Source organism: Rhinopithecus roxellana, chromosome 15 (assembly GCF_007565055.1).
Source record: "Rhinopithecus roxellana isolate Shanxi Qingling chromosome 15, ASM756505v1, whole genome shotgun sequence".
In the NCBI taxonomy this organism is placed as follows: domain Eukaryota; kingdom Metazoa; phylum Chordata; class Mammalia; order Primates; family Cercopithecidae; genus Rhinopithecus; species Rhinopithecus roxellana.
In genome coordinates, this window is record NC_044563.1 from 85540615 (window position 1) to 85564582 (window position 23968).

General features: G+C 37.3%; 1 protein-coding gene across 1 annotated transcript; it reads right to left on the minus strand.

The window, feature by feature from the left end:
- Positions 1 to 14731: 14731 nt before the first annotated feature.
- LOC104677518 (olfactory receptor 52E4) lies at positions 14732 to 15749 on the minus strand. The gene has a single exon (XM_010382567.1). It carries the CDS (start codon positions 15731 to 15733, stop codon positions 14795 to 14797), a length of 939 nt encoding a protein of 312 aa, XP_010380869.1. The 5' UTR covers positions 15734 to 15749; the 3' UTR covers positions 14732 to 14794.
- Positions 15750 to 23968: the final 8219 nt, after the last annotated feature.

The window sequence follows — 23968 nt, forward strand, 5'->3', positions numbered from 1 at the left end:
AAATAAATAATTAATCAAATAAAACAAAAAATAAAACAAACAAAAAAAGAAATATCCCTTTGCAGATTCCCAGACAACAATGTTAGCAAACTGCTCCATGAAAAGAACAGTGTAACTCTGTGAGACGCATTCACACATCACCATGCAGTTGCTCAGGATTCTTCCTTCAAGTTTTTGTCTGAAGATATTTCCGATTCCACCAGAGGCCTCAATCCACTCCCAAATATCTCTTTTCAGATTCCACGAAAACAATATCAGCAAATTGCTACATGAAGAGGAAGGTGTAAAACTGTGAGATGAATTCACAAACCACACAGAAGTTTCTCAGAAAGTTTCTTTCTAGTTTTGTTGTGAGGATATTTCCAATGTCAGCGTAGGCTTCAAGGCCATCCATAACATCCCGTCTCAGATTCCCCATAAAGAGTGCTGTCACACTGCTCCAGAAAAGGAAAGTGTAACTCTGTGAGATGAATTCTTCCATCAGACAGCAGACTCTCAGAAACCTTCCTTCTAGTTTTTCTTTGAGGATATTTCTTTTGTCACCCTCAGTTTCAATGAGCTGCAAGTATCCCTTTACAGCTTCTAAGATAACAGTGTTAGAAACTGCTTTCTGAAACAAACACTGTATCTCTCTGAGATGTATTCACATGACACAAAGCATTTTCTCCAAAGACTTCTGTTTGGTTTTTATCTGAGGATATTTCCTTTGTCACCAGAAGCTTCAATGCCCTCCCAAATATCCTATTGCATTTTCCACAAAAACAGTGTTAGCAAACGGCTGTATGAAAAGAATGCAGTAACTCTGTGAGATCAATTCACACATCACAAAGCAGTTTCTCAGAAATCTTCTTTCTAGTTGTTTTCTGAGAATATTTCCGTTTTCACCCTAGGCCTCAAATCGCTCCCAAATATCCCTTTTCAGATTCCACGAAAGCAATGTTAGCAAACTGCTTCATGAAGACAAAGGTATAACTCTGTGAGATGCATTCACAAATCAAAAAGAAGTGTCTCAGAAAGCTTCTTTCTACTTTTTACGTGAAGATATTTCCTTTCTCAGCATAGTCTTCAATGCGATCCAAAATATCCCCTCTTAGATTCCGCAAAAAGAGTGCTAACACACTGCTGCATGATAGGAAAGTGTAACTCTGTGAGGTGAACTCTCACATCAGATAGCAGACTCTCAGAAACCTCTCTAGGTTTTCTCTGAGGATATTTCTTTTGTCACCATAAGTTTCAATGTGCTGTAAAATATCCCTTTACACATTCCAAGATAACAGTGTTAGCAGACTGCTCCATGAAAAGAATATTGTAACTCTGTGAGATGTCTTCAAACATCACAAAGCAGTTTCTCAGAAAGATTCTGTCTAGTTTTTTTCTGAGGTTATTTCCTTTTTCACTCTAGGCCTCAATGTGCTGCAAAATATCCCTTGGTAGAGTCCATGAAAACAGGGTTAGCAAACTGCTCCACGAAAAGAAAAGTGTAACTCTCTGAGATGAATTCACACATCCAAAGCAGGTTCTGAGAAAGCGGCTTTTTGCTATTTATTTTAGGATATTTCCTTTGTCCCTACATGCTTCAATGCACTCGGAAACATCCTATTGCAGTTTCCACGAAAACAGTGTTAGCAGACTGCTCAATGAAAAGAACCGTGTAACTCTGTGAGCTGAATTCAAGTGTCACAAACCAGGTTCTCAGAAAGCTTCCTTGTAGTTTTAACCTGAGGATATGTCCTTTATCAAAATAGGCCTCAGAGTGCTCCCAAATATCCCTTGGCAGATTGCACGAAAACAGTGTTAGCAAACTTCTCCATGAAAATAAAAGTGTAACTCTGTGAGATGAATTCACATATCGAAAAAAACGTTCTCAGAAAGCTCCTTTCCAGTTTTTATCCAAGGATAGTTCCTTGTCACCATAGGCTTCAATGTGATCCAAAATATTCCTTCTCAGATTCACATAAAAGAGTTGCAACAAAGTGATCCCTGAAAAGAACCGTGTAAATCAGTGACAAGAATTCACACTTCCAAAACAGTTTCTCAGAAAGCTTCTTTTCTGTTTTTATCTGACAATATTTCCACGTCACCATAGCCTTCACTGCACTCCCAAATATCCTAATGCAGATTCCACGAAAACAGTGTTAGCAAACTGCTCAATGAAAGGAATGGTGTAACTCTGTGAGGTGAATTCATGCGTCATAAAGCAGTTTCAAAGAAAGCTTCTTTCTAGTTTTTATCTGGGGATATTTACTTTGTCACCATAAACCTCATTGCACTAAGAAATACCCCATTGTAGATTTCCAAGTAAACAGTGGTAGCAGACTGCTCAATGAAAGGAACGGTGTAACTCTGGGAGATGAATTAACCCATCACAAAGCAGTTTCTCAGAAAACTTCATTCTAGTTTTTATCTGAGGATATTTCCTTTTTCACTGTCAGCTGCAATGCGCTAAGAAATAACCCATTGCAGATTCCCAGAAAACAATGTTAGCAAACTGCTCCATGAAAAGAACAGTGTAACTCCGTCACATGCATTTACACTTCACAATGCAGTTTCTCAGAAATCTTCCTTCAAGTTTTTCTCTGAGGATATTTCTGATTCCACCATCAGCCTCAAACCACTCCGAAATATCCCTTTTCAGATTCCACGAAAACAATGTTACAAAACTGCTTCATGAAGAGAAAGGTGTAACACTGTGAGACAAATTCACAAATCACACTGAAGTTTCTCAGAAAGCTTCTTTCTAGTTTTGATGTGAAGATATTTTCTTTGTCAGCATAGGCTTCAAGGACATCCATAATATCCCATCTCACATTCCCCATAAAGAGTGCTAACACACTGCTCCAGAACAGGAAAGTGTACCTCTGTGAGATGAATTCTTCCATCAGACAACAGACTCTCAGAAACCTTCTTTCTAGTTTTTCTTTGAGGATATTTCTTTTGTCACCCTCAGTTTCAATGTGCTGCAAAATATCCCGTCACGGCTTCCAAGGTAATAGTGTTAACACACTGCTTTCTGAAACAAACAGTGTATCTCTGAGATGTATTCACACGTCACAAAGCAGTTTCTCCGAACACTTCCGTTTAGTTTTTATCTGAGGATATTTTCTTTGTCACTAGAGGCTTCAATACGCTCCCAAACATCCTATTACATTTTCCATGAAAATAGTGTTAGCAAATGGCTGTATGAAAAGAATGCAGTAACTCTGTGAGATCAATTCACACAGCACAAAACAGTTGCTCAGAAATCTTCTTTCTAGTTTTTTTCTGAGGATATTTCCTTTGTCAGTTTAGGCTTTGATGCGATTCAAAATATCGCTTTTTAGATTCCGCAGAAAGAGTGCTAACAACACTGCTCCATAATACGAAAGGGTAACTCTGTGAGGTGAATTCTCACATCAGAAAGCTGATTCTGAGAAACCTTCCTTCTAATTTTTCTCTGAGGAAATTTCTTTTGTCACCATAAGTTTCAAGGTGATGTAAAATATCCCTTTACAGATTCCAAGATAACAGTGTTAGCAGACTGCTCAATGAAAAGAACACTATAACTCTGTGAGATGTCTTCACACATCATGAAGCAGTTGCTCTGAAAGCTTCTTTTTAGTTTTTATCTGAGGTTATTTCCTTTTTCACTCTAGGCCTCAAAGTGCTGCAAAATATCCTTTGGTAGAGTCCATGAAAACAGAGTTAGCAAACTGCTCCATTAAAATAAAGGTGTAATTCTCTGAGATGAATTCACACATCCAAAGCAGGTTCTGAGAAAGCGTCTTTTTCCTATTTGTCTGAGGATGTTTCCTTTGTCACCACAGGCTTCAACACACTCCCAAACATCCTATTGCAGTTTCCACGAAAACAATGTTAGCAGACTGCTCAATGAAAAGAACGGTGTAACTCTGTGAGATGAATTCATGCGTCATAAAACAGTTTCTCAGAAAGCTTCCTTCTTTTTTTTATTTGAGGATATTTCCTTTATCACTATAGGCCTCAAAGTGCTCCCAAATATCACTTGGCAGATTGCACAAAAACAGTGTTAGCAAACTGCTCCATGACAATAAAGGTGTAACTCTGTGAGATGAATTTACACACAGCAAAGAACGTTCTCAGAAAGCTTCTTTCCAGTTTTTATCTGAGGATAGTTCCTTGTCACCATAGGCTTCAATGTGATCCAAAATATCCCTTCTCAGATTCACATAAAAGAGTTCTAACAATGGGATCCCTGAAAAGAACCATGTAAATCTGTGAGATGAATTCACACATCCAAAGCAGTTTCTCAGAAAGCTTCTTTTGGATTTTTATCTGACGATATTTCCTCTGTCACCGTAGGCTTCACTGCGCTCCCAAATATCCCTTGGCAGATTGCACGAAAAATGTGTTAGCACACTGCTCCATGAAAAGAACGGTGTAACTCTGTGAGGTGAATTAATACATCACAAAGCAGTTTCTCAGAAAACCTCATTCTAGTTTTTGTCTGAGGATATTTCCTTTGTCACCGTAAGCTGCAATGCGCTAAGAAATATCCCATTGCAGAATCCCAGAAAACAATGTTAGCAAACTGCTCCATGAAAAGAACAGTGTAACTCTGTAAGAGGCATTCACACATCACAATGCAGTTTCTCAGAAATCTTCCTTCAAGTTTTTGTCTGAGAATATTTCCGATTCCACCATCGGCCTCAATCCACTCTCAAATATCCCTTTTCAGATTCCACGAAAACAGTGTTTGCAAACTGCTTCATGATGAGAAAGGTGTAACACTGTGAGACGAATTCACAAATCACACAGAAGTTTCTCAAAAAGCGTCTTTCTAGTTTTGATGTGAGGATATTTCCTTTGTCAGCATAGGCTTCAAGGACATCCATAATATCCCATCTCACATTCCCCATAAAGAGTGCTAACACACTGCTCCAGAACAGGAAAGTGTACCTCTGTGAGATGAATTCTTCCATCAGACAACAGACTCTCAGAAACCTTCTTTCTAGTTTTTCTTTGAGGATATTTCTTTTGTCACCCTCAGTTTCAATGTGCTGCAAAATATCCCATTACGACTTCCAAAATAAGAGTGTTAGCAGACTGCTTTCTGAAACAAACACTGTATCTCTCTGAGATGTATTAAAACATCACAAAGCAGTTTCTCTGAAGGCTTCTGTTTGGTTTTTATGTGAAGATATTTCCTTTGTCACCAGAGGCTTCAATATGCTCCCAAACTTACTACTGCATTTTCACAAAAACAGTGTTAGCAAACGGCAGTATGATAAGAATGCAGTAACTCTGTGAGATCAATTCACACATCACCAAGCAGTATCTCAGAAAGCTTCTTTCTAGTTTTTATCTGAGGATATTTCCTTTTTCACTGTAGGCCTCAAAGTGCTGCCAAATATGCCTTGATAAATTCCATGAAACAGGGTTAGCAAACTGCTCAATGAAAAGAAAGTTGAAACCCTCTGAGATGAATTAACACATCCAAAGCCAGTTCTCAGAAAGCTTCTTTCCAGTTTTTATCTGAGGATATCTCCTTGTCACCATAGGCTTCAGTGCGATCCAAGAGACTCCTTTTCATATTTTCCAAAAACTGTACTAACAAAGTGATGCGTGAAAAGCACCATGTAGAACAATTTATAATCCTTTGGGTATATACCCAGTAGTGGGATGGCTGGGTCATATGGTACATCTAGTTCTAGATCCTTGAGGAATTGCCATACTGTTTTCCATAATGGTTGAACTAGTTTACAATCCCACCAACAGTGTAAAAGTGTTCCTATTTCTCCACATCCTCTCCAACAACTGTTGTTTCCTGATTTTTTAATGATTGCCATTCTAACTGGTGTGAGATGGTATCTCATTGTGGTTTTGATTTGCATTTCTCTGATGGCGAGTGATGATGAGCATTTTTTCATGTGTCTGTTGGCTGTATAATAAAAAAAAATTAGAAGGCAATAAAGAAAAAAAAAAAAAAAAGAAAAAGAAAAGCACCATGTAACTCTGTGCGATGAATTCACACATCCAAGGAAGTTTCTCAAAAAGCGTCTTTTCGCTATTGATCTGAGGATATTCCCTTTGTCGCCAAAGGCTTCAAACTGCTCCCAAATATCCTAACACAGATTCAATGGAAACAGTGTTAGCAGATTGCTCAATGAAAAAAATGGTGTAACTCTGTGAGATGAATTAACCCATCAGAAAGCAGTTTCTCAAATAGCTTCTTTCTAATTTTTAACTGAGGATATTTCCTTTATCAGCATAAGCTTCATTGCACTAAGAAATATCCTATTGCAGATTCCAAGAAGACAGTGTTAGCAAACAGCTCCATGAAAAGAACAGTGTAACTCGGTGAGATGTATTCACACATTACAATGCAGTTTCTCAGAAATCTTCTTTCTAGTTTTTTTCTGAGGATATTTCCATTTTCACCATAGGCCTCAAAGCGCTCCCAAATATCCCTTTTCAGATTCCACGAAAACAATGTCAGCAAACTGCTTCATGAAGACAAAGTTATAACTCTGTGAGATGAATTCACAAATCACAAAGAAGTTTCTCAGAAAGCTTCTATCTAGTTTTTATGTGAGGATATTTCCTTTGTCAGCATAGGCTCTGATGGGATCCAAAATATCCCTTCTCACATTGCACAGAAAGAGTGCTAACACACTGCTCCTTGATAGGAAAGTGTAACTCTGTGAGGTGAATTCTCACATCAGATAACAAACCCTCAGAAGCCCTCTTTCTAGTTTTTCTCTGATGATATTTCTTTTGTCGCCATAAAATTCAATGCGCTGCAAAATATCCCTTTACAGATGCCAAGATATCAGTGTTAGCAGACTGCTCAATGAAAAGAACACTGTAACTCTGTGAGATGTCTTCACACATCACAAAGCAGTTCCTCCAGAAGCTTCTTTCTAGTTTTTATGTGAGGTTATTTCCTTTTTCCCTCTAGGCCCCCCAAGTGCTGCAAAATATACCTTGGTAGAGTTCATGAAAACCGGGTAAGCAAACTGCTCCACGAAAAGAAAGGTGTAACTCACTGAGATGAATTCACACATCCAAAGCAGGTTCTGAGAAAGCATCTTTTTGCTATTTACCTGAGGATATTTCCTTTGTCCCTACATGCTTCAATGCACTCCCAAGCATCCAATTGCAGTTTCCCCAAAATCAGTGTTAGCAGACTGCTCAATGAAAACAATGGTGTAACTCTGTGAGGTGAATTCATGCGTCATAAAGTAGTTTCTCAGAAAGCTTCCTCCCAGTTTTTATCAGAGGATATTTCCTTTATCGCTATAGGCCTCAAAGTGCTCCCAAATATCCCTTGGCATATTGCATGAAAGCAGTGTTAGCAAACTGCTCCATGAAAATAAAGGTGTAACTCTGTGAGATGAATTCACACATGGCAAAGAATATTGTCAGAAAGCTTCTTTCCAGTTTTTATCTGAGGATAGTTCCTTGTCACCATAGGCTTCAATGTGATCCAAAATATCCCTTCTCAGATTCACATAAAAGAGTTCTAACAAAGTGATCCATGAAAATCTGTGATGAATTCACACAACAAAGCAGTTTCTCAGAAAGCTTCTTTTAGGTTTTTATCTGACGATATTTCCTCTGTCACCATATGCTTCAATGCACTCCCAAATATCCTAACCCAGTTTTCATGAAAACAGTGTTAGCAGACTTCTGTATGAAAAGAACAGTGTAACCCTATGAGATGAATTCACACATCCAAAGCAGTTTCTCAGAAAGCTTCTTTTCAGTTTTTATCTGAGAATATTTCTTTTGTCACCATAAGCTGCATTGCACTGAGAAAAATCCCATTGCAGATTCCAAGAAAACAGTGTTAGCGAACTGCTCCGTGAAAAGAACAGTGTAAATCTGTGAGATGCATTCACACATCACAATGCAGTTTCTCAGAAAACTTCTTTCTAGTTTTTATGTGAGGATATTTCCTTTTTCACCATAGACCTCAATGTGCTCCCAAGTATCAGGTTGCAGGTTCCACAAGAACAGTGTTAGCAAATTGCTTCATGAAGAAAGTGTTACTCTGTGAGATGAATTCACACGTCAGACAGCAGATTCTCAGAAACCTTCTTTCTAGTTTTTCTCTGAGAATATTTCCTTTGTCACCGTAAGTTTCAATGCACTGCGAAATATCCTTTTACGAATTCCAAGATAACAGTGTTAGCAGGCTGTACAATGAAAAGAACAGTGTAACTCTGTGGCATGTATTCACACATTGCAAAACAGTTTCTCAGAAGGCTTGTTTTCGGTTTTTATCTGAGCATATTTCCTTTGTCACCATAGGCTTCAATGCACTCCCAAACACCCTATTACATTATCCATGAAAACAGTGTTAGCAAACTGTTCCATGTAAAGAACACTGTAACTATGTGAGATGTATTCACACATCACAAAGCAGTTTCTCAGAACGTTTCTTTTTTGTTTTTATCTGAGGCTATTTCCTTGTCACCTTAGGCTTCAATTGGATCCAAAATATTCCTTCACAGATTCCCCAAAAAACAGTCCTAACAAACTGCTCCATGAAAGAAAAATGTAACTCTGTGAGACGAATTCACACATCAGAAAGCAGATTCTCAGAAGCCTTGTTTCTAGCTTTTCTCTGAGGATATTTCCTTTGTCACCATAAGCTTCAACACGCTGGGAAATGTCCCTTTACGGAGTCCAGGAAAACAGTGTTAGCAGACTGCTCAGTGAAAAGAATAGTGTAACTCCATGAGATGTATTCACACATCACAAAGCAGTTTCTCAGAAAGCTTCTTTCAAGTTTCTATTTGAGGATATTTCCCTTTTCACCATAGGCCTCATCGCCCTGTAGAATATCACATTGCAGATTCCACGAAAATAGTGTTAGCAAACTGCTCAATGAAAGAGAAGTGTAACTCTGAGATGAACTTACACATCACAAAGCAGTTTCTCCAAAGTCTTCTCCTCAGTTTTTATCCGAGGATATTTCCTTTTTCACCATAGCACTCAATGCGCTCACAGTATCCCATTGCAGATGAAACAAAAACATTGTTAGTAAACTGTTCCATGAAAGATTGGTTTAACTTTGTGAGATGAATTCACACAGCACAAAGCAGTTTCTCGGAAAGCTTCTTTCCTGTTTTTAATCCGAGGATATTTCTATTTAAACAAAGGCCTCAAAGCACTCCCATATATCTCATTGCAGATTCCACGAAAACATGTTAGCAAACTTCTCTATGAAAACCACTGTGCAACTCTTTGTGATAAATTCACACTTCACAAAACTGTCTCTTAGAAAGCTTCTTTCTAGTTTTTATCCAAGGATATTTCCTTTGTCACCATAGGCTTCGTATTCCATAAGAATACGTGAAGAACATCCCTTCATGTATTCCATAAGAACAGTGCTAGCAAACTGCTCCATGAAAGAGTGGTGTAACTCTGTGAGATGAATTCACGCAGCACAAAGCACTTTCTCAGAAGGCTGCTTCTAGTTTGCATCTGAGGATATTTCCTTTTTCAACATAGTCCTCAATGCCCTCCTGAATATCAACTGTAGATTCCACAAAAACAGTGTTACCAAACTGCTGAATAGAAGAGTGGTGTAACTCTGTGAGATGAATTTATGCCTCACAAACAGTTTCTCTGAAGGCTTCTCTCCAGTTTTTGTCTGAGAATATTTCCTTTCTCCCCATAGCACTCAAAGCGCTCCCAATATCCCATTGCAGATTCCACAACAACAGTGTTAGGAAACTGTTCCATGAAAGGAAAGGTGTAACTCTGAGAGATGAATTCACACAGCACAAAACAGTTTCCCAGAAAGCTCCCTTATAGCCTTATCTGATTATATTGCCTTAGTCACCATAGGCTTCAAAGTGATCCAAAATAACCCCTTCTCAGATTCCACAAAAAAAGTGCTAGCAAACTGCTCCATGAAAAAGTGATGTAACTCTGTGAGATGAATTTACACCTCTCAAAACAGTTTCTCTGAAGGTTTCTCTCCAGTTTTTTCTGAGGATATTTCCTTTTTCACCATAGCACTCAATGCACTCACAATATCCCATTGCATATTCCACGACAACAGTGTTAGGAAACTGCTCCATGAAAAGAAAGGTGTAACTCTGAGAGATGAATTCACACAGCACAAATCACTTTCTCAGAAAGCTCCCTTCTAGCTTTATCTGATAATAGTGCCTTTGTCACCATAGACTTCAAAGTGATCCAAAATATCCCTTCTCAGATTCCACAAAAAAAGTGCTAGCAAACTGCTCCATGAAAGGGTGATGTAAGTCTGTGAGATGAATTCACACTCACAAAGCAGTTTCTCAGAAAGCTTCTTTCTACTTTTCATCAGATGATATTTCCATTTTCACCATACTCCTCTATGCTTTCCAGAATATGCCACTGCAGATTCTATGAAATCAGTGTTAGCAAACTGCTCAATGAAAGAGTGGTGTTACTTTGTGAGAAGAATTCACACATCACAAAGCAGTTTCTCAGAAAGCTTGTTTCTAGTTTTTATCTGAGGATATTTCCTTTGTCACCAAAGGCTGCAAGCCATCCAAAATATCCCTTCTCAGATCCCACAAAAACAGTGCTGGCAATCTGCTCCACGAAAGAGTAGTGTAACTCTGGGAGATGAATTCACACATCACAAAGCAGTTTCTCAGAAAGTTTCTTTCTGGTTTTTATCTGAGGACATTTCCTTTTACACCATGAGCTCAAATGCAATCCAAGGTATCCCTTCTCAGATTCCACAGAAGCAGTGCTAACAAACTCCTCCAGTAAAAGAATGGTGTAACTCTGTGAGATGAATTGACACATCAGAAAGCCATATCTCAGAAAGCTTTGTGACATACTTCTAGTTTTTATCTGAGGATATTTGAGGATATCCTCAGAAACATATTTTATCTGAGGATATTTGCTTTGTCACCATTTGCTTCAAAGGGATCAAAAATATCCTTTCTCAGATTCCACAAGAAGTGCAGCACACAGCTCCATGAAACAGTGGTGTAACTCTGTGAGATGAATTCACACAGCACAAAGCAGTTTCTCTGAAGGCTTCTCTCCAATTTTATATGAGGATATTTCCTTTTTCACTATACTCCTCAATGCCCTCCCGAATATCCCACTGTAGATTCTGTGACAACAGTGTTAGCAAACTGCTCAATAAAGGAGTCATGTAACTCTGTGAGATGAATTTACACCTCACAAAACAGTTTCTCTTAAGTCTTCTCTCCAGTTTTTATCTGAGGATATTTCCTTTCTCACCATAGCACTCAATGTGCTCGCAATATCCCATTGCAGATTAAACAAAAACAGTGTTAGTAAACTGTTCCATGAAAGATTGGTTTAACTTTGTGAATGGGGCAATGTTGGAACATATTCAAGAAGCTATTGTATCCAAATTGAAGTTTATTTTCAGTTACACTGAATCATCTCTTCCCAAAGTGCTGGTGGGTAACATAAAGTTAGAGATAAACAGCTCTAGTATTCTCACACTTACTCTCCCATAATGGTCTATGAGCCAGGCTGGTTTCCATATTCTGTAAAATATCCTGTGATGCATAAAGGGTTCCCAAGGAGAAGGATTGTTTGATAGGGTGATCAAGGTTTATGAAAAATGGCAATGTCTCCAAATATTCAATACCAGTAGAATATAATTAACTCTAGCATTGATGTCTTTTTTAATTAAAATATGTAATTCAAGACAAAAGCTATTGAAACTTTAAATGATTTTGAGCCTTAAAAAATGAGATTATGGGACCTGAGTCACTAACAGATAGCTGTAAACTAGGAAGTTCTAGTATTTGTTGCCCTGATTATAAATTAGCCTTTTTCCATTACCTATATTGTATTTTAGAATATTGTAAAAGACTAAGGAATGCTAGAGAAGACCCTTTCCCTCTTTACTTTTGATCTTCGTCATTGATTAACTTCCTTCTTCCTCATGTTACACAAAGACCTCATGACTATTACATTGTCAAAGATAAAATGCTAAAAATACTCATTTAAATTGGAAAAAGAAAACAAGCTGTAACTAATTAATTTGCTGTAACTCATAAATCAACTTTGTATGGGGAAATTTTTAATTCTGCTAAATTTCTTTGTTTTCTGCCTACGTAAATAAAACCTTAACATTTCAACTTTGGAGGATTGACCTCATTTCTTTGGATTCTGTGTTTCCCAGATGGCCATCTTTAGCTTTGCATTTGAATAAACACTTACACCAGATTCTCATCCTATCTATCATTTCAGGTTGACATTTCTGTTGTCACCATTTTCTCAATTATATTTGTCTTTTGGGTCTTTTTACTTCAGCATGTCAACAACCTTCTGGTCCCATCTTGTTTGACTTCATGAAAGAAAACTACAATCCAGAGAAGGGATCTCAGGACAGTGACTCCACTCAGCCATGTTTAAGTATGGTGGTCCAGTTTGATTATGAACCATTTCTGGGCCAGCATTATGGTGCACTCCCATCTACACTGCGGAAACTATTATGCTTATATTAAAATTTTCTGACTCCCATCAATATATTTAACCAGAAAGTTGCACTATACATGTCACAGATCCTTTCACATTACTGAGAGAAGAAAAAACTTTTTCTTTATTTTGCATGTTTATATATTATACAGCTATTGATGGTCTGGATGCTGATCTGTGCCTACCACTCAGTACTGTGGACCACAGCGATGAAGATTGTGCTGATTTCAGCTAATCTTTAACACTATACTACTTGCACCTGCACTCAATTTCTGTGATCTCCCTCTTCTCATTACCAACACCAACCCCAGGCTATGCGTTCTATCTCCCATTTTACTTGATCTCCACTTGGGACCCATGATGAAGCCTCTTCCATATAAATAAAATGTTTCCTACTTAAATGTCCTGAAAGAGTTAAGAATTTGTAGTCAAAATGATTTATCTGAGTGATCTTCCTTCACTTGTTACATGAAGATGATGCTAAAGATGGGTATATTTTATGCATACAAATACCTGCTTTCCTTAGACCTCAGTTTTTTTATTTGTAAGACAAAGGGAATAGATCAAGTTTCAATGTATTTCCACATTTAAAACTCTATATTCCCAAAAAATTTTAGGTACATGAAGCAGCAGCTGCAAAAGTCAAATTATAACCCATGCACACAGACCTAAAGAAAATACACAAAATACTATAGGATTCAGAAATTGTGCTTAGCCAGTGTTAAGACCAAGAACTCTCCAGATTCACAGATATTGAATAAGTGATGTTGCTTTTCTTGTCTACTCAGCTATATCCACCCCCATTTCCTAAAGTTGTTATCTGTGTACTTTTAAACATTTTGTATATTGTCATCCGAACTACACAGTAGTTCTAAATTATAGAACATGAGGGAGACTTCTGATTTTGAAGCATGAGTACACTGATAAGTCACAAATTTCAGTTCAGTGCCTCTTTTATCTATTTTAATACAAACCACATTCTCCAGTCACATCTGGAGTTTGAAAATAGGACTAAATATTGGAGAACTACAGGATTAATAAATTATAATGAGATTATTTTGAGGTTGATATCAAGTCTGGCCCTGTGCTTATCATACCATGAGCCTAATTGTTTTTCTAAGTTTTATAAAGTCTTACAAGTTTTATACATTTCATCTGAAGGGAAATTGTCAGATAGAATTCAGAATTAGAATTAGACATGCGACACAAACAAAAAGTCAAATCTGAGATGACTTCGTTTCAAGTGAGAAAACATGTCTCTGTAATATCCACATTGTAGTCTCTCACATCCCTAAATTCACAGACTTACTTTATTAGAGAATGAATGTAAAAGAAAAGTGTATTAGTCAGGGTTCTCTAGAGTGATTGAACTAGTAGGAAATATATATATGTGTGTACACACACACACACACACACACACACACAAAGGGAGTTTATTAAGTATTAACTCACATGATCACAAAGTCCCACAATAGGCTATCTGCAAGCTGAAGAGCAATGAGAGCCACTCCGAGTCCCAAAACTGAGGAACTTGGAGTCTGATGTTTGAGGACAGGAAGCATCCAGCACTGGAGAGGGATATAGGTTGGGAGGCTAGGCCCATCTAATCTTCTCACATTTTTCTGCCTGCTTTATATTCTGTCCGCATTGGCAGCTGATTAGATGTTTCCCACCCAGATTGAAGGTGGGTCTGCCTTTCCCAGCCCACTGACTCAAATGTTAATCTCTTTTGACAACACCCTCACAGACACAACCAGGATCAATACTTTGTATGCTTCAATCAAATCAAGTTGACATTCAGTATTAACCATCACAAAAAGAGACAGAGCAGGAATGTGAAAGAAGAAAAGGAGCAAACATGGTAGTAACAGCAAGACTGAGAGCATTGAAATAAACATGGGAGTCAAAGATTTTGGAGAAGACAGAATTTTGGATTCTGTAAAGAATAGAAAAATATGTAACAGACACTACTGCTGGATTACAGCTTATTTTGTTCATCTATAAAATGAGATTTATTTGATCTGTGTCCTTCAGGATCTAAATTTACCTAGAGAGAAGACATGGAAAAAATGGAGCTATCTATCACCCTTGTTTACAAGCAGTTTTACTCCAAAGCCACCTCAACCTTCAGCATAGTTACCATCTCCATTAATTAGCCTTTGTCCAGGTACCTGGAGAGAAGTGGGGGAAACAGGCAGCAAAGTTTAAGTTTGCATTATCTGTCAACACTAAAGCGCTTCCAGTCAAAATGAAAAAATCTGACAAGCATGACCAACAGTTACAGAAGATTAAAAAGGAAGCTCAGATGATCATAATTTGGGTGGTATATAGATATATTTATTCAAACTTTATTGCATAATTATTCTTTCTGTACAAATATTTTCACAACTTGCTCTCGGAACTGCTTGGTCCTGACTCCATAAATGACAGTGTTAAGGGCAGGTGGGACAACCACATACAGGTTAGCCAAAGGAATATGGGTATAGTGGGGAATGTTTTGGCCAAAACGATGTGTCATAAAAGAAAAAAATACTGATATGTAAAAGCACAGCATAACACAGACATGAGAACCACAGGTATAGAAGGCCTTTAGTCGGGCATCTTGAGAGGGAAGGCGAAAAACAGCTCCAAGGATAAGCACATAGGAAGAAGAAATTAGGATCACACCCACAAAACTATAAGAAATCACCATGAGCCCACAGATTATGTTGATCTTGATAGGTCCACAGGCCAACTGGGCCAGACCCATGGGCTCACAGTATGTGTGAGGTATGATGTTATACCCACAGAATGGCGGACGCAGAATGAGAAACACAAATGGGGTTACAAGAACTAAATTTCTTCCAACAACCACAGAAGCTAGGATACTGATGGTTTTATTAGTGAGGATCATGGTGTATTGGAGAGGGTTGTAGATGGCAACAAAGCGGTCATAAGCCATGACCACCAACAGAACAGTCTCCATGCCTGTAAACATGTGAATAGAGAACATCTGAAGAAGGCAGTTCCCAAAGCTGATCTCTTGGACGTTGAACCAGAAGATTCCTAGCATTTTGGGGGTAGTGGATGTGGACAGACCCAGATCAATCATAGACAATATGGCTAGGAGGTAGAACATGGGCTGATGTAGACTGTGTTCGGTTTTGATCACAAAGAGAATGGTCATATTCCCCACAACAGCAATCAGGTATACAATACAGAATGGGAAAGCAATCCACATATGTAAAGTATCCAGTACTGGTATTACTAGCAGGAGAAAGAAGCGGGGATAGAAGTGGGTGTCATTGATAGAAGGCATTCTCCTAGCAAGTGTCACTGAATTTCTAAGTAAGAAGGATCTCAATTTCTTTAAGGTCCTCCCTTGTCAAGTTCCTGAAGCAACAGAAAAACTCTTATCAGTGTGCTAGAGGTAATGGTATAGGTGGTTAATTTACAAACACTTGCGATTCACTTCTTTCCAGAGGGTAATAGAGGAAGCCTCTCAACACAGATTATTGTTCCGAGATCCATCATAGGCAATATTGCTCATGGCTTTATGTTTTGTAATCTTTGAGGTATTTGAAAGAACTGGAAAAACTTCATAATGCAATGCATATTTATATTAAGGCATTCCCTTCCATTACTTCCCTAAGTAACCCTTCTTTACTTTTTGGGAAATCACCATCCCGTGTGTTCTTCAAAGTGTGGTCTTGAGATCTTTGGAGTTTTCTAAGTACCTTTCCAAAAGCTCACAAGCTCAAAACTATTTTTATGATAGAAAATTTTTAGCCATTCTCACTCTCATTCTCTCATAAGTACATAGTGAAATTTTCCAGAGGTTGTATGAGATGTTACCATAATAGATTAAATGAAATTGTAAATGATTTATGAGATTTCAGCTCTATTATCTTAACTTAGACAATAAAAATATTTGCAAAGGAAAATGATGCCATTCTTACAACTAATTTTTTGAAAAATAGTGATTTTAACAAAAAGTATCAAATATGTTTTTGTAAAATAGTTTGTTAATATTATTTTAACATTAAACATTTAAATTTTGCTCTAATGTCTAATAATATAAATATTATGGATATAATTCAGGGAAGCTAAAACTCTTTGAGTATCTTAATAATTTCTAGAAGTGACAGATTCCTAGTACAAAGGAGAAGTACTACTGTCTGCCACTTTCTATGTTTTGTTATAATATAAGCGTAAGGATCTTATACAGTGACATCACATTAAGTGTAGTTAATCAGTCTCTGTTAGAACTTTCCTGGTTTTAACTCAGCTAAACTGATCAGTGCATTTCTGTTATGGATTAATTGCTAGTTTTGATGCTTCTCAATCTTCATGAACAATCTGGTTTCTCCAAGATCCTGTCATTCTGATTCCCTGATATCCTTCCATTAAAATGCCTTGCATGTATCTGCCAAATTATGTTTATCTTCCTTGCAATCTATAACATAGATCAGTAATATTAAAAAAAAATCCCATGTCCCAAAATTGTGTCTAACTTCAGGTGTAAACAGATAAATATTTAGCATATTTTAATATTGAAATCAAAATGTTTTTAAGGACTTTTCATTGCTTCCTTGACAATAACAGGGAAAATTTCCTTATTTTAACTTTGTGTCCCTAAAGACACTGTACAACTCTGTAGCAACGAATGTAACCTGGATTGTATAATATTTCTGCATGTACTGGCCTTATTTCTATGAAGAAAATAGCTGCAACTAAGAGTTGAGAACCGGGGTAATCATTGTAATATGCTCAAAACTGCCACATGAATGTTGGTTCCCAGTTGTTCAGTATTCAGTTGAATCAGAGTTGGGGTTTATAATAAGTGTGCTTTTGTTTGTGTGTGAGTGTGTGTGACAGAGAGAGAGAGAAAGAGAGAGAGAAGTTTGGAGAGATAGGGGTAGAGAGAGAAATCATGTTTTATTATGTATGTGGCTGCATACACCAGATGTCCTATAACTTTGCCAGGTAGCTATTTTACAGCAGAGGCACACAGGCAAAGGGGTTAATAATTCCCCATTCTATATGAGAAGAACAAGAGCATCTCTTGGTCCCCAAGGAGCTGAGAGCAAATTGAAAAAAGAACATAATGTTTGCCAGTATTGAAGAAAAGATGCCAGGCTGAAAAACCAGAGGGCTGTGGTTTTTGTGATCTCACCTGGAAGAGTCTGAGGAAATAGCTAGGATGATGTGTTGTGAGATTTACAATCCAGAGTCAGCCCAATCTTAAGGGTTGTTGTGTCTTAACATGATACTTTGCCAACTGAGAAAAACATTCCCAGGGAGGTGGCAAAGGAGACGCTTCTCTGACAGTACAATTCAAAGCTGCCACCACATCCACCCTCTCACAGTTTTACCTGAATTCTTGCCTTCTTTCTGTCATAAATTTATGCCACAGTAGCAGATAATGTATGGCCAATAACCTCAAGATCATTTTTTGAGGGCAAATTATTAAGTTTATTCTTTTCTAGATATGCACATTGACAAAGATCCCCACTGGAGTCCATCTGAAAAGACAAATTCATAATAATTAGCAATTTCTCTCTTATTGTGCTCACCAAAGTTCACATTTTGAACTTGAGATTCTTTTTTACATTTTTTTTTTTTCTGACTGTAGTAGAATAGAGATCTTCTGTGGACCTTAAAACTATTCAGACATGGCTTGAAAACCTGCTAAACCATTTACTTGCTTAAGACCCTTGGACAGATACTTTAACCAGATAGATTAGTTTTTTTCTCCTGTAAAAATAACATGATAAATTATAACTAATGTGGTTTATTTTAATGATAAATAAGACCAATGTTTGTATAGGTGCTAGTGCATAGTGTATCCTCAACAAATTATATTTACTTATTTTATTAACGCTCCCAAATATTTTCTTTATTTAATGCAAGATAGCTAAACTAATTCACCTGTTAACAGAAATAAGTTCTTTCATTGTAATAAGTCCAAATTATGTCACAGTTGGACATAAGATTAAATAAAGGATGGATGGATCAGAAGAGGCCAAAGTAAAGAAACAGCATAGAGTCAGACATTAATATTTATCTCTAGATTTTTATGGATACAAATATTACCCAATACTGCCATTTAGAAAGGAAACAATTTTCTCCCCTTATTCTTACAGCTTTCCCAAGCTTGGTGAGACCAAAGTAGTTGATGAATGGACAAAGTGGATAAAGACCTTTATTCAGGCTCTTCTATAACTGTGCCATTGACGGTTCAGTCCAACTGATCTAGCTGATCTAGCAGGTGTATTGTGCTTACAATAAAAATGGCTTGGGTATGGTTCCATAAAGTAGGAGGGATACAGGGAACCAAGTTAAAATTGGCAATATTGAATTCACTCAGACAATGAGGGAAATAGAGAATAAAACTGTACAGACCAAATATGTTAACACCTATGTAATTTTATTTGAATATTGACATAAGTGATACCCCCCACCACCTTAAATACACACATATAAATGAAGTCTGCAGTAACATCCTTTTGTCTTATTGACAAGTATTGCCATACTACTATATGACTGGATTTGTGGTGTTTCAGCTGTGAACAGTGTACTCTGTTAGAGTGTGTGTGTATGTGTGTGTTTGTAAGAGAGGGGGGTGGAGAGTGAGGAGAGAGAGAGAGATAGAGACAGAAATTATGTGCATTACTAATTGGTACACAATTGCCCTCACTTATGGATGTCTGTTCCAATCCCATGCGCTCTGTTGTGTTCCTCTGTGAAAAGAATGGTGCAATGGTGCTTGGGATAATTCCTCAGAAAAGTGGAAAAATCTGGCTTCTTCTATCGTCATTTGCTCTCCTCTCCTCTGTATCTTCTCACTTCTCCTGCACAAGCATTCTTACCTCTCTAATATTTCTTCTCCTAGACCTTACTTGGAGCAGAACTGCAACATGAGCCCAGGTTCTTGAAGATGGCGATTAGGTTCCCCTTCAAGCCTCTGAGCAACAAGCCTGCCTGGTAACGTGGAGAAAACTTTATAGTGAGTGAGAGCATCCTTATGACCAGGAATGTCCCAGAATCCCTGAGCCTAGTCTTCAGAATCCTCTGGGCGGAAACATGGACTCGAGGGTCATTAAGTCTTAGTAAGTCTTTATTCCTCTTTACTGCATCTGCAGAGAAACATCTTAACTCCTTAGCTCAGGGGAGCAGATGTGTTATGAAAGGATGGGAAGGAAAATATCCTGAACAGAGAGGAACCTGTTTTGGGGATGATGTTAATTCTGCTTCCCTAAGGAGCCATGAAAGCATTGATTTTGTACCATTAAGTCTTCACAGTGTGACCATGAAACTGTTCTCAGCAACCTTTCTGTTTTAATATGTTTGTGTAAATCCTGATGTAGTTTCACAGCTGTTACAATTGAGGCTTCAAAAGATGAAGGAGAAGACATCTCAAAAGACAAATTAGTACAACTCTGTTTATTGGCAGTGTGCATGCCTATAGATAATGGCAGCAACTTTCTTCCAACCCACCAAGATTCTCCTTCTCAGTCTATAACTAATGGTGAATGGATACAGTCTGTGAAGAGAGACTTGTATGTGTTTCAGCTCTTTTGGCAGAAGGTGAAGAAAATTCTACCTTTTCCTTATAAAACTTATTATATTGTCCTTTCTAGCCAGAGCAGAAGTAGTGTTTCCTGAGAGGCTCCCTTCCTTAATGATGATAAAGTAGACCTGATAGTACTACCAGGACATGCTACAGAGAATGGTTTTCCTGACTATAGTTAGAAATAGACTGAGGGGACTCATACAGTATTTGTCCTTTTGCAACTGGCATATTTTGCTTAGCATAATGCCCTAATGGCTCACCTGTGTTGTGGCATGTGACACAATATTCTTTTTTTTTTTTAAAGATTTCATAATACTCCATTTTATGTATATAGCATTTTTCACTTTCCATTCATTGTCAATAGACATTTGGATTGTTTCCACTCTACCCCTTGTCTATTATAAATGATGCTTTCATGAACATAGGTGAAAATTTATCTTTAAGATCCTACTTTGAATTTTGTTTAAATATATATCCAGAAGTGGGATTATTGAATCATATTCTAATTGTATTTTTAATTTTAGTAGTATCTCCTTACAGCTTGCTCTCTGTACTACCTACACCATTTTACATTCCCATCACCAGTGCACAAAGGCTCTCCATATGCTCAACACTTACATTCTTCTCTTTTGATAGTGGCCATTCTAGTGAGTATGAGTTGATGTCTCATTGTTTTGATTTGCATTTTCCTGATGATTAGTGAAGAAGAGCATCTTTTCAAGTATTTATTGGCTATTCATATATCTTCTTTGGAGAATTTTCTATTCAAGTCATTTTCTCATTTTTATATTAGGTTTTATGAAATATTTAAAATAGTCAAATTGTAGAAAAGAAACAGCAGAAATGTGTTTAGCAAGGGCTGGAGAGAAGAGAAAAAGGGAATTATTAGTGTTTAGTGGGTACAGAGTCTGAGTGTTACAGGATAAAAAAATTCTAGAGTTCGGTTGCACAATAATGTAAATATACTTAACACTATTGAACTGTACACTTAAAAATAGTTAAGATTGTTAGTTTGTTATGTGTTTTTTACCACAATAAAAAATGCAAGCAAAAAAAGGTGAAGAAAAAATAAAAACTTTTATAAACACACACACACACACAAAAAGAAATCGACTGAGGAAAAAATGAGTACAAAGACAATTAGTTGGTATTTTTTGCCTTCTAAATTCGGACTATTTTGAGTTGTTAGCACAGAAATAGTAATGCTGTCTATGGTCCGAGAGAAATTCTGGTTTGATCTGCCACGTTCTTGTGTTCATTACTTCTCTTTTGATTAATGAGAAAGTAACTCCCTAGGTTCCTATTTCTCCCTCATTGTGTCCATCTTCCTTATTGTATCCATATTTATCTTCCCAAGTCAAGTCTGACTGTATCCAATTTCTGCTTAAAATTCCTCCCATGACCCATACATTCTCCATTGTATACTGCAGACTTTATGTAATAAAGAGCAAACACCATTGTTGCCAAATTCCTTCACTCAATATCCAATCCACCTTTTATACTTTCATTGTACTATATGACTCCCAAACACACATCCTGTCTTTGATAATCAAAAGTCCTCCATATAAAATAACTACCTCTCATTTCTACTTTGCTTCAGCACTTTCTCAATTGTCCTATACTTCTTAATGATCTTTCATATGAATCAATCTGATAAAATCTTTGTCTTTTGTATTCTCAATATCAGAGTGTGTCACTATTATAACAGGCAAATTTTCTTTTGTGTTGGGTTTGTGTTTTTTCTCTTCCATTATTTTATGGATTGATATTACAGTGATGTTTAAGTCAACTTTATCCTTCAGTTCACCTAGTATAGTGCTTTGACTGTAAGAGGTGCTCTGGCATTATTGAATTACATTATTTTTAAAACATAAAAATTCTAGTTCTGTTAGGGTCATAATATCAATAATCATATATCTCCTAACCGGTCACTGTATCTACCCCCTCCTATTCCCAAGATTATTTCACTGTGACTTCTGGAATCAATTTTTTTTATTAGCAGTGATATTATTTTTGGCCTTAAACCACTTCTGATATTCGGTTTCTCTTCCTTTTGAAACAGAATCCCAGTTGTTCTCTAAGGACATTACTTCTCCTGAAAAGTGTTGAGGGATTGGATGTATTTTCCCACTATTTTCACTATTTCCTCATGCCAAATAGTCCAAAGACCTAGACACTTTTTGTCTTGGACTTTTGACAATTTGACTTTATAATGCCTCAGGGAGGATCTTCTTGAGTAGAATTTACTTGGGGGATTTTGAGCTTTTGGATCTGGATATCTGTATCTCTCTTCACATTTTGAAAGTTTTCAGCTATTATTTTATTAAGTAGGTTTCCTTTGTCCTTTTCTTTCTCTTCTCCTTCTAGAATTCTCATAATATAAATATTTGTTTATTTAATGGTGTCCCATTAAGGGACACCATTATTTCTGTACTTTTCTTTAATCCTTCTTTTGTTTTTCTCTGACTTATTTCAAACAACCTGTCAACAGATTCTTTCTTCTGCTTGACCAAGTCTGTTATTGAATCTCTCTATTGTAATTTGAAAACTTATTCACTGAATTTTTCAGCTACAGGATTTCTATTTGATTTTTATGATTTCTATCTTCTGTTGAATTTCTCATTTGTTTCATGAATTATTTTCCTGATTTTATTGAATTGTCTATGCTGTATTTTCTTGTATTTTTCTGAGTCTTCTCAGCATCATTGTTTTTATTTTTATTTTTTGGCAATTTGTTGATTTTCTTTTTACTGGAGTCCATTGCTACAGTGTTTTGTTCCTTTGGTGGTATCATATTTCTTTGCCTTTTCACGTTTCTTGTGTCTCTGTATTGATGCCTGTGTATCTGGTGGAACACTTATCTCCAAACTTTCCAAAGTGGTTTTTGTAGAGGACAACTATCACCTGCAGTTGGATTTTAGTGTGCCAGTTGGGAAGAGTGTGGTGACTCTGTTTCCAAACAGGTGTAGTATAGTCTCTGTGCAGCTTCCTGAGCTGAGTTTAATATGTCAGCAATAATTGCAGGTGCCTCAGTGGCTAAGACTATAGAAGTTTGTAGTAGCACAGCAGTAGTGGTGGTACAGTTTGTTTATGTCCTTAGTGTTAAGCTTTTGGGGTCCTCCTATTTTTAATTTTTCTCACAATGAGGGGACTCAGCTGACAGTATCCCTCGGATTTGACATGACCAGTAAGCTGCAGCAGTAGTGCTGGGCTGGAATTGTAGTGGCTTGGAGTGGCTGTGGAGCCAGGGTTCTCACAAACTAGCACTCTCCTTCAGTTACTTTCATTAAAATGTAGTTGTTTATTCATTGTTCTGGCTATCTGTGTGAGGCAACCGAGAGCTGGAACAATTTGGTAGTCCATCTTGCTCACGTTATCAAGATTAACCCCTTGAGAGGATATTAACTATCACATTGTAGGGCAGTGACATAGAGGCAATTGGTTTTCGGTATATAATTGATTTACATTTGCTATTCATTTGATCTTGCTTCATTTATTAAAAAGCCTATGAATTTTCCAGTATTTTGTGGTACAGTTTGTCATAAATTATGCATTTATACATGTGTATTTTTGTGTTTGGACTATGTTGTCCTGCTTGTTGTCTGTTCTTGTACAAGTATTTCACAATTTTCATAAGTCATGCTATAAAATAAATTATGGAATATAGTAATATAAATTGTAAAATTTTGTTCTTCAGGATTGTCAAGCCAATTTCTTTTAAAATATATAGGCCAGGTATGGTGACTCACGCCTGTCATCCCAGCACTTTGGGAGGCCGAGGTGGGTGGATCATGAGGTCAGGAGATTGAGACCATCCTGGCTAACACGGTGAAACCCCATCTCTACTAAAAATACAAAAAATTAGCTGGGCGAGGTGGCGGGCACCTGTAGTCCCAGCTACTCAGGAGGCTGAGGCAGGAGAAGGGCATGAACCCAGGAGGTGGAGCTTGCAGTGAACCGAGATGACACCACTGCACT

Excerpts from the sequence above, each read along its gene's own strand:
- LOC104677518 (XM_010382567.1), bottom strand. The coding sequence starts at position 15,733 with ATGCCTTCTATCAATGACACCCACTTCTATCCCCGCTTCTTTCTCCTG.